The following is a 12,165-nucleotide window of genomic DNA, read 5'->3' as shown; positions in this document are numbered from 1 at the left end:
TAGCCTTGCATTCTTACTTAGTGTTTTTTTTGCTCATGGCTACTACGATACTTGAGCATTCCACTTGAGCCCTGTCAGCTTTTTGCTGGTTAATTGTAGGTAAGAGTCTCATAGTTTCTTGCCAGTGCTGCCTTTGAATTGCAATCATTAGATCTCAGCCTCCTGAGTAGCTAGGATTACAGGTGTGAGCCATTAGCACCTGGTCACAGATTTATATTCTGTTAAGACCTAGCAAGTACTTCTCAATAAAATCCTAGAGCACTAAGGGTCTGTTATTCAGGTATAGAAGGAAAGAACTGACAGTCATCATTGTAATGAACAATATTAATTTGGGGGCCCCCCAGGGGATTTTGTGCATAATAGGAAAAGGAGTTCTGTCATTACATAATACCTTTAAAATCACTGAGAAGCTCTTGAAGGCCTGTTGACTTGTTTGGTTTTGTTTGGCCAGTATGGGTGTTTGAACTCAGTGCCTCCTCTTGCTTAACTACCTTGCTCAGTTAGTACTCAATCACTTGAACCACACCATCAACCCTCAGCATTTTCCTGGTTTATTGGAAACAGTCTCTTGGACAATTCTGCCTGGATTGGCTTTGAACTCCAATCCTCAGACATCAGCTTCATGAATAACTAGGACTGTAGGATTGTGAGCCATTGATGCCCTGTGTGAGGCATAATGTTCTCCTAAGTTCATTCCCCTCTTTCGGTGATTTCCCTAGGAAGACCTTTTATGGCACAATCCAGTCCAGTGAGCATTTCCTCTTGTCCTTTTTTGCAGGATGACTTGCTGTCTTTGAAGGTTGTGAGTGTCCTGCACCACCTCAGTATCAAGCGGGCCATCCAGGTCCTGAGGATCAATAACTTCGAGCCCAACTGTCTCCGGAGGCGGCCATCTGATGAGGTAGTGTGTCTGATAGGTGTTCACGCGTATGCACGCCTATACATGTGACTTTGGTATCTGCAAGAGTGAGCCCTTTGCCATGAAAGTCTCAATTTCTGTGTCATTTTACCGCTGGTTTTTTTTAACCTGTGTCATTTTGTTTTTTCCCCAGGACAGGTCTACTAAAATGGTCTTCATTTGTGCTACTTCCTTTTTATGGGTGTATTTCTCCTGCCACCATAAAATGACAGAAGTGGCTCTAGTGGTACAGTGCTCTCTTTGATCAGAAAAGACAAGTGAAAGCATGAGACTCTGAGTCTAGCACACAGTAGAATAAAGGAAGGATGCTTTAGTCAAGTGCCAGTGACTTAAGCCTATAGCTTCTTACTCGGGAGGCTGAGATCTGAGGATCATGGCTTGAAGTTACTCAGGAGGCTGAGGTCTAGGATTGCAGTTCAAATCTAGCCCAGGCAATCAAGTCCATTGGATTTTGATCTTTAACAACCAGAAAGCCAGAAAAGCTCAAGACAATGCCTATGCTCCGAGTTCAAGACCCCAGGCTGGTACCAAAAAGAAAAAAAGGAAGCTTAACATATATGAGTATAAAAGCTGGGCATGGTGGCTCACGCCTGTAATCCTAGCTACTCAGGAGGCTGGGACCTGAGGATCACAGTTCAAAGCCAGCCCGGGCACAAAAGAACCTGAGACTCTTATCTCCAATTAACCCCTCGAAAACGAAAACGGGAAGTGGGGCTTGACTCAAGGTAGCCTTGAACTGAAAAGCTCAGGGACAACGCCCAGGCCAAGTTCAAGCTCCATGACCCACAAAAAGAGAGAGAGAGAGAGAGAGAGAGAGAGAGAGAGAGGGAGAGAGGAGTTAAAGAGAATTCTGGGTCAGGATAGAAAGGAGAATGAAGAGGTGACATTATCCAAAAAGAAATGTACTTATCCAAAAAGAAATGTACTTATTACCTGACTTATGTAACTGTAACCTCTCTGTACATCACCATTATAATAACAATTGGCAGTTCATGCATGTAATCCTAGCTACTTACGAGGCCAAGATCTGAGATTCAAAGCCAGCCTGGGCAAGAAAGTCTCAGATTCTTTCATTAACCACCAGAAAACTGGACAGAGTAGCACTGTGGCTCAAAATGGTAAAGGGCTAGGCCTTGAGCGAAAAGGCTCAGGAACTGTGCCTAGGCCCGCCAAAAATAATTTTTAAAAATAGTAATAATTAAAATTAGAATTCTATCCCAGCAAATGTTCCATGGCTATTGAGCAGCGTTGTTCTGGGCCTGTTAGAGCTCATGTGCAGGGTTAGTACTGACGCGTGTGTCCCTGTCAGCTGAAGCTTGTGGCTCTGTCGTTGCAGAATAGCATCTCCCCTCCCGAAGTGCAGCAGTGGACCAATCACCGGGTAATGGAATGGCTGCGCTCTGTGGACCTGGCCGAGTACGCGCCCAACCTCAGGGGCAGTGGTGTCCATGGCGGCCTCATGGTAGACTTGTTTCCTTATACACTCATCCGTTACTTTGTTTCCTCCAGTCTAATGTGTGAGGTGTTATAAGTCAAGATTCGTTCTCTGAAATCTGAACAGCTTCAAAATGTGGAGATCTTGCCAGGTGCTGTGGCTCATGCCTGTAATTCTAGCAACTCAGGAAGCTGACCTCTAAGAATTACAGCCTGAGCAGCAAAGCCCACGAGACTCTTATCTCTAACCAGCAAAAAGCGGGAAATGGAATTATGGCTCAGGTGGTAGGGTATCAACTTTCAGTGTAAGAACCAAGAACACAAGGCCTTGAGTTCAAGCTCCAGTAACACCCTCTCAAACAAATTCAAAAAAGGAAAAGAAGCAAAAGCCAAAATTCAGAGCACTTCAGATAAGGGGAACTCATTATTTATCCATTTGCCTGTCGTAATCCTTAATTCAAGTTTTCCAACCTTCTGCATTATTTCTAGTGACTTTTGCTTTCAAGAGTATTTTTATTTCTACTGTAGAAATAAAATTCTAGATCATATTCAAGCATAAGTTAAAGATAAAAGCCATCCAATTCTTGAATACTTACTTGTTAAACTTGACATTTGAAATACGATGTAAAAATAATCAGTGTTTAGGCTGGGAATTTGGCCTTGTGGTAGAGTGCTCGCATAGTATTCACGAAGACCCAGGTTCAATTCCTTCATACTATATACATAGAAAAAGCCAGAAATGGTGCTGTGGCTCAAGTGGCAGAGTGCTAGCCTTGAGGAAAAAACCAAAGGACAGTGCTCAGGCCCTGAGTTCAAGCTCCAGGACTGACAAAAAAAAAAAAAAAGAGCCATATCTACTGGGTGCTGGTTGGTGACTCATGCCTGTAATCCTAGCTACTCAGGAAGGTGAGATCTAAAGAGCAAAAGCCAGATTGGATAGTAAAGTCTGAGATTCTAGCAAATTACAAACATATGTGATAGCTTTTAACAATATTCACTTTTCTCACAGGTTCTCGAACCTCGCTTTAATGTGGAAACCATGGCCCAGTTACTGAATATCCCCCCCAGTAAGACCTTGTTGCGAAGACATTTGGCCACTCATTTCAACCTCCTGATTGGCTCTGAGGCCCAGCACCAGAAACGAGATGCCATGGAGTTACCAGATTACGTACTTTTGACTGCCACTGCCAAAGTGAAGGTTGGTTCAAACTTGTATCTTGTAATGGTTGTGGGAAGTTTGCAAAGGCTTAGTTGAAGAGGTGTGTGTATGTGTGTGTGTGTACATATCTATATATACATCTTTAAAAATTAAGAGAGGGCCAGTGTTGGCCTCATGGTAGAGTGCTTGCCTAGCATGCACGAAGACCCAGGTCTTCCTCCATATCACATACGTAGAAAAAAGCCAAAAGTGGTGCTGTGGCTCAAGTGGTAGAGCTCTAGCCTTGAGAAAGTCCACACCCAGTACTCAGGCCCTGAACCCAAGCCCAGGACTAGCAATAATAGTAATAATAATAATAATAAATTTAAAAAGAGAGCCCAACACTGGTGGTTCAGTCCTCTAGCCCCCGCTTAGCTTCTCAGGAGGCTGAGACCTGAGGATCATGATTCTAAGCCAACCCCAATAGTCAAATCCAAGAGATTCTTATCTCCAGTTGTCTAGCAAAAAGCCAAAAGTAAAGCTGTGGCTCAAGTAGTAGAGTACCAGCACACAGAAAAAGAAAAGCAATTTTCTCCCCGAGAGTGGGAATTCTTTTACCAGTCAGTAAGTCTGTTATGGAAGTAGAGCAGGCAAATAAAATAGTCATAGCCTTACCCCAAATAAATAAGAACCATGTTTTTCTGCCGATATTCCATAGGAAAAGCTTTGCTATGTGGGATCTGGCACTGAGAAGCCCTGCTGTATTAAGTTCTGTAATGGATTTAGCATGCCTTGCTTATCCAGTTAGTGAGAGTGGATGAGAAGAATCCTATTCATCCTGTGGAGGGCAGAGTGAGGAATGGCCATTGGGTAGGGCTTTTCCAGATGGACAGGACACAGTCTGTTTGCTGATCCAGGACAGTTTATATGATATCCCAAGTAGTCTGGAGCAGTCATTGCTTCTGTCTGTTAGGTTTTTCCATCTGAGAGGGAAGGAAGGGGAACTGTTATATAGATAAGGATGGAAAGTGATGGATATAACATGGCAGACAGCATGTAGTGCATCCTGTGCTTTTTGTTCCCATAATGCATCGGGCCACCACTCAAATACTTCTTCCCAAGGGTCCTTAGGCTCTTGCCTCTTTTTTTTATGCTGGTCCCAGGGCTTGCACTCTGGACCTGGGAACTGGCGCTCAGCAGTTTTGCTCGAGGCTAGCACTCTGCCATGTGAGCCACAGTACCATGGGAAGTCTCATGGACTTTCCTGCCTCAGCCTCCTAGGTAGCTAGATTGCTGGTGTGAGCTACCACACCAGCAATGATCTTTTTTTTCCCACAGTGCCTCAGGCTCCTGCTCAAATGCTTTTTCTACCCACAGTGCCCCAGGTGCATAATTTCCACGACCAGTCTGATTGTGAGGACCCAATGAAGGAGCCGAGTTCCTGAGTGGACCCTCATGATCATTCATGTCCAGTCATAGGAAGAGAATTAATAAACAGAAAGGCCACTTCCCTGGGCACTTCCCTGGACTCCAGCCCTATGATTCCCTCTATAGAGAGTTCAGACTTCCACAGTATATTTGATTCACTGTTCAACATGGCTTTGGTGCCTTATTTGTGTGTGTGTGTGCTGATCCTGGGGTTTGAAATCAAGACCTAGACATTGCTCCCAAACTTTTGTGCTGACAACTAGCACTTTATCACTTGAGCCACAATTCCACTTCCTTTTTTTAGGGGGGAGGGTGTAAGGGTGTTGGTAGTTAATTGGAGATAAGTTTCACAGACTTTCCTGTCCAGGTTGGCTTTCAGCCACAATCATCATAACTCAGCCTCCTGAGTAGCTAGGATCATAGGCGTGAGCCATGGACACCTGCTTTCTGGTGCCTTTTTATTAGGCAATATAACCATGTGGTTGGTTTTCTCTCTGAGGTGGGAGGAACAGTCAAATCACACCTGTTCCAAGGCCTGTGTCCTATGAATTTTACCAAATTCCTGGTTCTCTTTGTTTTGCATTTCAAGCCAAAGAAACTGGCATTCAGCAACTTCGGTAATCTGAGAAAGAAGAAACAGGAAGATGGGGAGGAATACGTTTGTCCAATGGAGCTGGGACAGGCATCCGGTGGTGTGTCCAGCCAGGCCTGTAAATCTGGACTGGACCTGCGCTTGTATGATGAGGACGATTTGGACCGGCTCGAGCAGGTACATGAGGCACCTCACACCGCCTGTCAGCTGGGCACACATGCTGGGTGGGAAATTTTTACCCAACATCTATTTATTCTAACAAAACAAGAACTCTGTTTCCATTTCACAAAACAATTAACTAGAATGTATATTCTTCAAATGCCTGTGGCCACTTGCAGTTGCTTACTATTGAGTCTGTCTGTCTCGTTGTTTATTTCATTCGACCAACCTATGATGTTCATTCTGTTATCCTGGCACAGAATGAGAATTCATGTTTGCTATCCACGTTGTAGAGATAGAGAAACTGCGTAATTGTCTTCCATTGCTCCTGCCCCATACAACGGCATTCACATCATTTCTGCTTAGTTTTCGTGAGATTATGGACATAAGTAGGTACAGTGTGGTTTGTTTGCTCTCTGCAGATGGAAGATTCTGAAGGGACAGTAAGACAGATTGGTGTATTCTCTGAAGGCATCAACAATCTCACAGTAAGTTTGTAAGACACAGGCAGCTGATTGGAAATGTGATTCTAAAGATAGCCGCTAGAATCACTCCAAAGAACTACCTGGCATGGATTACTGGTGGGTCTAACTTGTAATCCAAGCTCCTTAGTTGGCTGGGATTTGAGGATCAGAGTTTAAAGACAGCCCAGGAGAGAAAGTCCATGTAACTTTATCTCCAGTTAAATACCAAAAAGCCAGAAGTGAAAGTGTGGCTCAAGTGGTAGAGTGCCAGCCTTGAGTAGAAAAAGCCAAGTTAGAGCAAGGGGGCCTGAGTTCGAGCTTTAGTACTAACACCATAATCAATAAATGAATGAGTAAATACTTAAAAAAGATAAAAGAACTGCATGGCACCCGGTGCTGGTGGCTCATGCCTTTGATCCTAGCTACTTAGGTATCTGAGATTTGAGAATCATGATTTGAAGCCTGAACGGGAAAGTCCATGAGACTCTTACTTCCAACTAATCAGAAAAAAAGCCAGAAATGAAGGTTTGGCTCAAGTGGTAGAGTAACAGCCTTGAATAAATAATACCAAGTGAGAGTGCAAAGGTTTGAAATTTAAGCCCAGTACCGGCACATACATGAATGAATGCATGCATGCATGCATGCATGCTAACAAAACTGAAAAGAGAACTGCCTGGGTGTTAGATGATGAATGGTGCTGTTCCGAGCACAGCATGTCTCAGTAACTTGTCTGCTTCCAGCATATGCTGAAGGAAGACGACATGTTTAAGGACTTTGCCGCCCGCTCCCCTAGTGCCAGCATCACTGATGAAGACTCCAACGTCTGATGACATCACCCCGGAGCCGCTGGAGTGTTCAGATGCAGCCCAGGCACCCAGTGACAAAGTAGGAGGCCCAGGCCTATTTTAAAGGTGCCATGAAAAATGAGACACAGGCGAATGGGAGTATAATGGTTTTCACTCTATTTAATGTAAAAAAAAAAAAAATCTGTATCTGTGAAATATCCCAGGTAAAGTGTGGCATTGAAGGTGAGCGTTTCCACTCACTGGCCTGGAGGTATGGGGAGTTGAGACACGCAGGGATTGACGATGTGTGCCTACCAAGTTAAAGACACTCTGTCACTTGTCTCTGGCTTCTTTTTATATATTTTTCTATATGTATGTATATATTACCGTACATAGAAACTAAAGCTTCTATTTTGTGACCTAAGGAAAGTAATGAAAGGATCATGTGAAAACAAAACGCGAAAGGCAGGGATAGGAACTTTCACATGCCGGCGGTTCTTGAGAAGGGCAGATGATCTTTTCTTTCTCCACAGTGGTGTTGTTGCAGCCACAGTTCTCCAGACTCAGCCTACTTGAAATCTACATCTCTCATAACAGACTAAATCAACAGTAGTTTGTAAGAGTTTTGGCCTCAATCTTGGATCCATTTGCTTTTGTTTTTTTCTGATACTGGGGCTTGAACTCGGGGCCTGTGCAATGTCCCTGAGCTTTTTCACCTAAGACTGGTAGTTTACCACTTGAACCACATCTCTGTGTCTGGCTGTTTGCGGGTTAATTGGAAATAAGATTCTCACAGACTTTCCTTCCTAAACTAGCTTTGAACCTCAATCCTCAGATCTCAGTCTCTTGAGTAGCTGGTGTGAGCCACAGCACTCAGAGATATGTTTGCTTTATAAAGAATAACTTGAGTGGCATCCATAGACCATCATTATGATTGTATCCAGAAGAACTCACGGCTTCCTTGAAAATATACAAACACACACATGTGTGCGCACACGCGCGAAATAATCTCTGATAAAGGCAGAAGCAAAACAAAAACCTTCATAGTAGTTTCTTATTTCCTCTTTGCTGAATAGATAACATTAAATACTAAATGTGTTCATTGTACATTTCTTAAATTGTCGATGAATGAGGCTTTTATTTCCATCACAATTTAAAATTTTTGAGGCTGAAAATTTAGTTGTTTATGTGTATGTATGCTAGTATTGGAGCTTGAACTTGGAGTCTGGGTGCCATCCTGCAGCTTTTTGCTCAAAGCTGGTACTCTTTACTTGAGCAATAGTTCCACTTCTGGCTTTATTGTGTGGTTATTTGGAGATAAGAGTCTCATGGACTTTCCTGCCTAAGTTGGCTTTCATTGTGATTCTCAGATCTCAGCTTCCTGAGTTGCTAGGATTTCAGGTATGAGCCACTGGTGCCCAGCAAAAACTTAAACGTTTTATAGTGGCTGTTTTATTAGAGAAAATACTGTTCATGTTTTTCTGTAACACAAGGCCAAATATTCTTTGTAAAGAAAATTGAAAGCTGCAGCAAAAGAAAGTTACTATTTTGTTTTTTAAGAGATATTAGGGAAAAATATGTGTTTTGCATCAAGGGCTATTCATACTAGCCTATTGTAGAAAAGACAAGAGTTTCATAAATTGGAATGTTGGTAGGCAGTTGAGTTTATGACAATGAACTTGGCTATAAACAAATTTTGAATATCAGTGCATTATCAATGGATTGTCAGCAGTTTACCAAAGTATTCATCAAGGAACTTATAACATTAGGTTATTATTTATGGATAACTAAAATGAGTTTATGCTAACTGATTTCTTTTGAAGTTTATCATTTATTGGATAACTATTAGGTTCTTCTTTATTTGGGGTTTAATCTTAATGCATATATGTGTTACCACATGAAACAAACATTCTTAGAATCTGGTGAAAAATACCAGGAGACTGTTATACATGCCAAATATTCCTTATATTTTATGACAGTATGAATGCCTGATGAGATGTGATTAGGTTGAAAAAACATTGGCAATATATTATTTACCACATATAATATACACTGGGTGTTACCTTACAAAAAGAAATAAAGCCAATTGATCATTGCTTCATGGTTTTTGGTTTTTGTGGCCTTTTTTTTTTTTTTTTGTATGGGGATTGAACTCTGGGCCTGGGCACCGTCCCTGAACTCTTCAGCTCAGTGCTCTACTACTTTAGCCACAGTGCCATTTCTGGTTTTCTGGTGGTTAATTGGAGATAAATCTCAATGGAATTTCATACCTGGGCTGGCTTTGAACTGAGATCCTCAGGTCTCACCCTCCTGAGTAGCTAGGATTGCAGGTGTGAGCCACTGGCGCCCAGCAAATTGTTTCAGATTTTTGTCATTATTTATTTGTGTTCAGAGCCAGATGCTGGTGCCTCACTCCTGTAATCCTACCTACTCAGGACCTGAGCTGTAAGGATGGAGGTTTGAAGCCAGCCAAGGTAGAAACATTCAAGAGAATCTTAGCTCCAGTTAATTAGCAAAAAAGCTGGCAGTGGAGGTGTGGATAAGTAAGCATGAATAAAACTAAGTGAACTAAGTGAGGCCCCAATTTCAAGCCCCAATTCTGATAAGAACAAATAGACTTGGTTTCTGTTCTAGAAAACACTAATGCCAATTCTTTGTAGTTCTGAAGTCCACAAATTAGAGTTAGATTCATAATGTATAGACAGAAAATTGGGATCTTTACTGAGCTAAGGAACGAGGTATTACGATAGAAGGGGATGTAAGGAAATCAAAAATGACACGAATTTGAAGAAAATTAATTGTAGAAGAAGGCACAGGACGCTAACCTGCATGCTTTCTAAAAACTATAAAAATCCTGACATACATTCAGAAGTGAATTTTGCCAGAAGAAGAGAGTTCCAAAGACTCAAAACTAATGATGGAGGCTAATAGCTCACCCTTGTAATCCTAGCTAATCCAAATCATGGTTCACAGCCAGCCGGTGCAGAAAAGTATGTGAGACTTTTTAGCTCCAATTAACCAGCAAAAATTTGGATTGGAAGTTTGAAGTGGAGAACATTAGCCTAGAGTGAAAAGGCTGCGAGTTCAAAGCCTTGAGTCCATGCCTCAGTATGTACACATGCACACCCACTGTAGCGAATGGGGCCTAGTGCTGAACAACAGCTGTTTTGTGTGAAATTTAATAAATAAACCAGCAGGAATCTGTATGAACACCACACACCCCATTGTCAAACAGAATTCCCTCATGTGTTTGTTTAGCCAATGTCTATATGCTTAGCTCCACAGAGGGACCCATGAAGTTAGCCAACTGGGATCATATTTAATAGATGGGAGCTGGTGGCAGAAATTTTCTACTGGAAGAGAAGCAATGCTAAAGATGGGTGCGTCTTAGACATTTGAGAGTGGTGCTCCACTCCATGGGACAGACCATGGGACAGAAAGCATCTTTACCACTGGCCTTGAATGACAGTGTATGTGAGGCATCCAGTGAGGCCATCATCCATGCAGCTCAGAAACTGAAGGAATATCTGGGTGTGGAGTATCCCCTGTGCAGCTTGCGCCCTGCTCTCAGGACACTCAATGAGATCTTCTTAATCTCTTTCGTCACCTTCTGCCAAGAAAAAGGGCTTGGGGAGTGGGTCACCACCATCAAAATGACCAAGCACCAGGCTTTCCTGTTTGGGGCAGACTGGATTTGGACCTTTTGGGGACCTGATAAACAAATAAAGCTTCAGATCGCAGTACAGACTGTGCAGATGGAGCAGATGGAGTCTCTTCCTTCAGTAGCACCAAAGCCTTGTGATTCCTCCAATCCAGAGGCCCCAGCACAAGAGTCTTGGAAGAAGAGCAGGTTTGACAAACTGGGAGAGTTTTGTGATCTGATTGGAGCAGATTGTCTGGGTCTGTTCATCATATTCGGTATTCCAGGAAAACCCAAAGACATCCGGGCAGTTGTCTTGGACAGTGTCAGGGACTGGTCAGTAAAGAGCCAGCTGCCAGGATGCAAGGTTGTAGAACATTTTGTCCTAGAAACCAAAGACTGTGTCTCCATCAAAGAGCTGCTTGGAAACTGTCTAAGTAAGAAAGAGAGACTGAGAAGGGTGGACAAAGTCTATATTAGCATCCTCTGAACTGGGTATGGGGGGGGGGGATTTATCTGTTAAATGACTCCACCATGGGATTTTTTTTTCCTTCCTTAAATGATGTACCTGAGTCAAAACATGCTCATGTCACAATGATGAAGAGAAAAATAAAATCTGCCGAGTTGAATTTTAGGGGAAAAAAAGTTGACTCATCATTTGTTCAGCAATCAGAATGGGGGAGAATAATAAAGTTTGATTTGCTGCACAAACCGTGTATTTGTTGGAAATAGTCTAAGGTTAAAAATATGAGAAGTCGGGTATAGAGCTGGAGAGTTTGGTCCTGAGTCCAAGTCCCAATACTGGTACATGAGAAATAAAAAAATATATTACCATTGTTTTCTGCATCCTGTTGAATGCTAATTAATGTAATTCTAACCTGGCATATGAACAAGCCAACTGAATCAATGATATGTCATAGGATATTCATACTAAGCTCTCAGTATGCCTCAACTCTGACTATATTCAGCTTGCATGTCACCTGAGTGTTGGTAACTCGTGCCTGTAATCCTGCCTACATATAGGAAGCTGAGACCTGAGATTCTAGTTCAATACCAACGCAGGCAGAAAGTCCAAAAGACTCATCTCCAGCTGCCAAAAAAAAACCAGACTGGAAGTCTGACTCAAATGGTAGAGCACTAACTGTGAGCCACAAAGAAGAGAAAGTGCAAAGCCCTGAATTCAAGTCCTAATACAGGGAAAATAATTACACATCCTAGAAAAGGTCAAATAAAACATTAAACTCTGGTCTGGTTTCAAAAGCCATTTGTTTTGTGTGTGTGTGTGTGTGTGTGTGTGTGTGTGTGTGTGTGTGTGTGTGTGTGTGTGTGTGTGTGTGTGTGCCAGCTGTGGGGCTTGACCTCAGGGCCTGGGCTCTGTCCTGAGCTTTCTCATCAAGGCTGGTGCTCTACCACTTAGGCCACACCTTTGCTAGAGGCTTTTTGGTGGTTAGTTGGAGATAAGTCTCATGGCCTTTCCTGCCTGGCTTGCTTCCAGCTGCCGAGCTCAGACCTCAGCCTCCTGAGGAGTGAGGATGACAGGCGTGGCCACAGTTGGCACCCACTCCCAGGCTGTCTTAGCCCTGGGCTATCTCACCACCGTAGCAGT

The 12,165-nt window shown here is 42.8% G+C and overlaps 2 protein-coding genes across 11 annotated transcripts in view; both read left to right on the top strand.

Annotated features, from left to right (window-relative positions):
- Positions 1-9,020, top strand: part of Ppfibp1 (PPFIB scaffold protein 1) — a 122,736-nt gene extending 113,716 nt beyond the window's left edge. For all 10 annotated transcript variants that reach the window (XM_090319213.1, XM_090319205.1, XM_090319197.1 and 7 more), the window contains 6 exons: positions 779-901; positions 2,256-2,381; positions 3,363-3,551; positions 5,509-5,688; positions 6,093-6,158; positions 6,875-9,020. In XM_090319213.1, the coding sequence (XP_090175339.1) occupies positions 779-901; positions 2,256-2,381; positions 3,363-3,551; positions 5,509-5,688; positions 6,093-6,158; positions 6,875-6,961 (771 nt within the window). In that variant the 3' untranslated portion in view covers positions 6,962-9,020. The remainder of the gene's footprint in view (positions 1-778; positions 902-2,255; positions 2,382-3,362; positions 3,552-5,508; positions 5,689-6,092; positions 6,159-6,874) is intronic.
- Positions 9,021-9,527: 507 nt separating this feature from the next.
- Rep15 (RAB15 effector protein) lies at positions 9,528-11,059 on the top strand. The gene has a single exon (XM_090354265.1). The coding sequence runs from the start codon at positions 10,336-10,338 to the stop codon at positions 11,047-11,049; it is 714 nt and encodes a 237-aa protein (XP_090210391.1). The 5' UTR covers positions 9,528-10,335; the 3' UTR covers positions 11,050-11,059.
- The last annotated feature ends 1,106 nt before the right edge of the window (positions 11,060-12,165 follow it).

This window comes from Megascapheus bottae, chromosome 2, assembly GCF_031878675.1.
Source record: "Megascapheus bottae isolate mThoBot1 chromosome 2, mThoBot2.hap1, whole genome shotgun sequence".
Lineage (NCBI taxonomy): Eukaryota > Metazoa > Chordata > Mammalia > Rodentia > Geomyidae > Megascapheus > Megascapheus bottae.
This window is presented reverse-complemented; position numbering and strand designations above follow the sequence as displayed.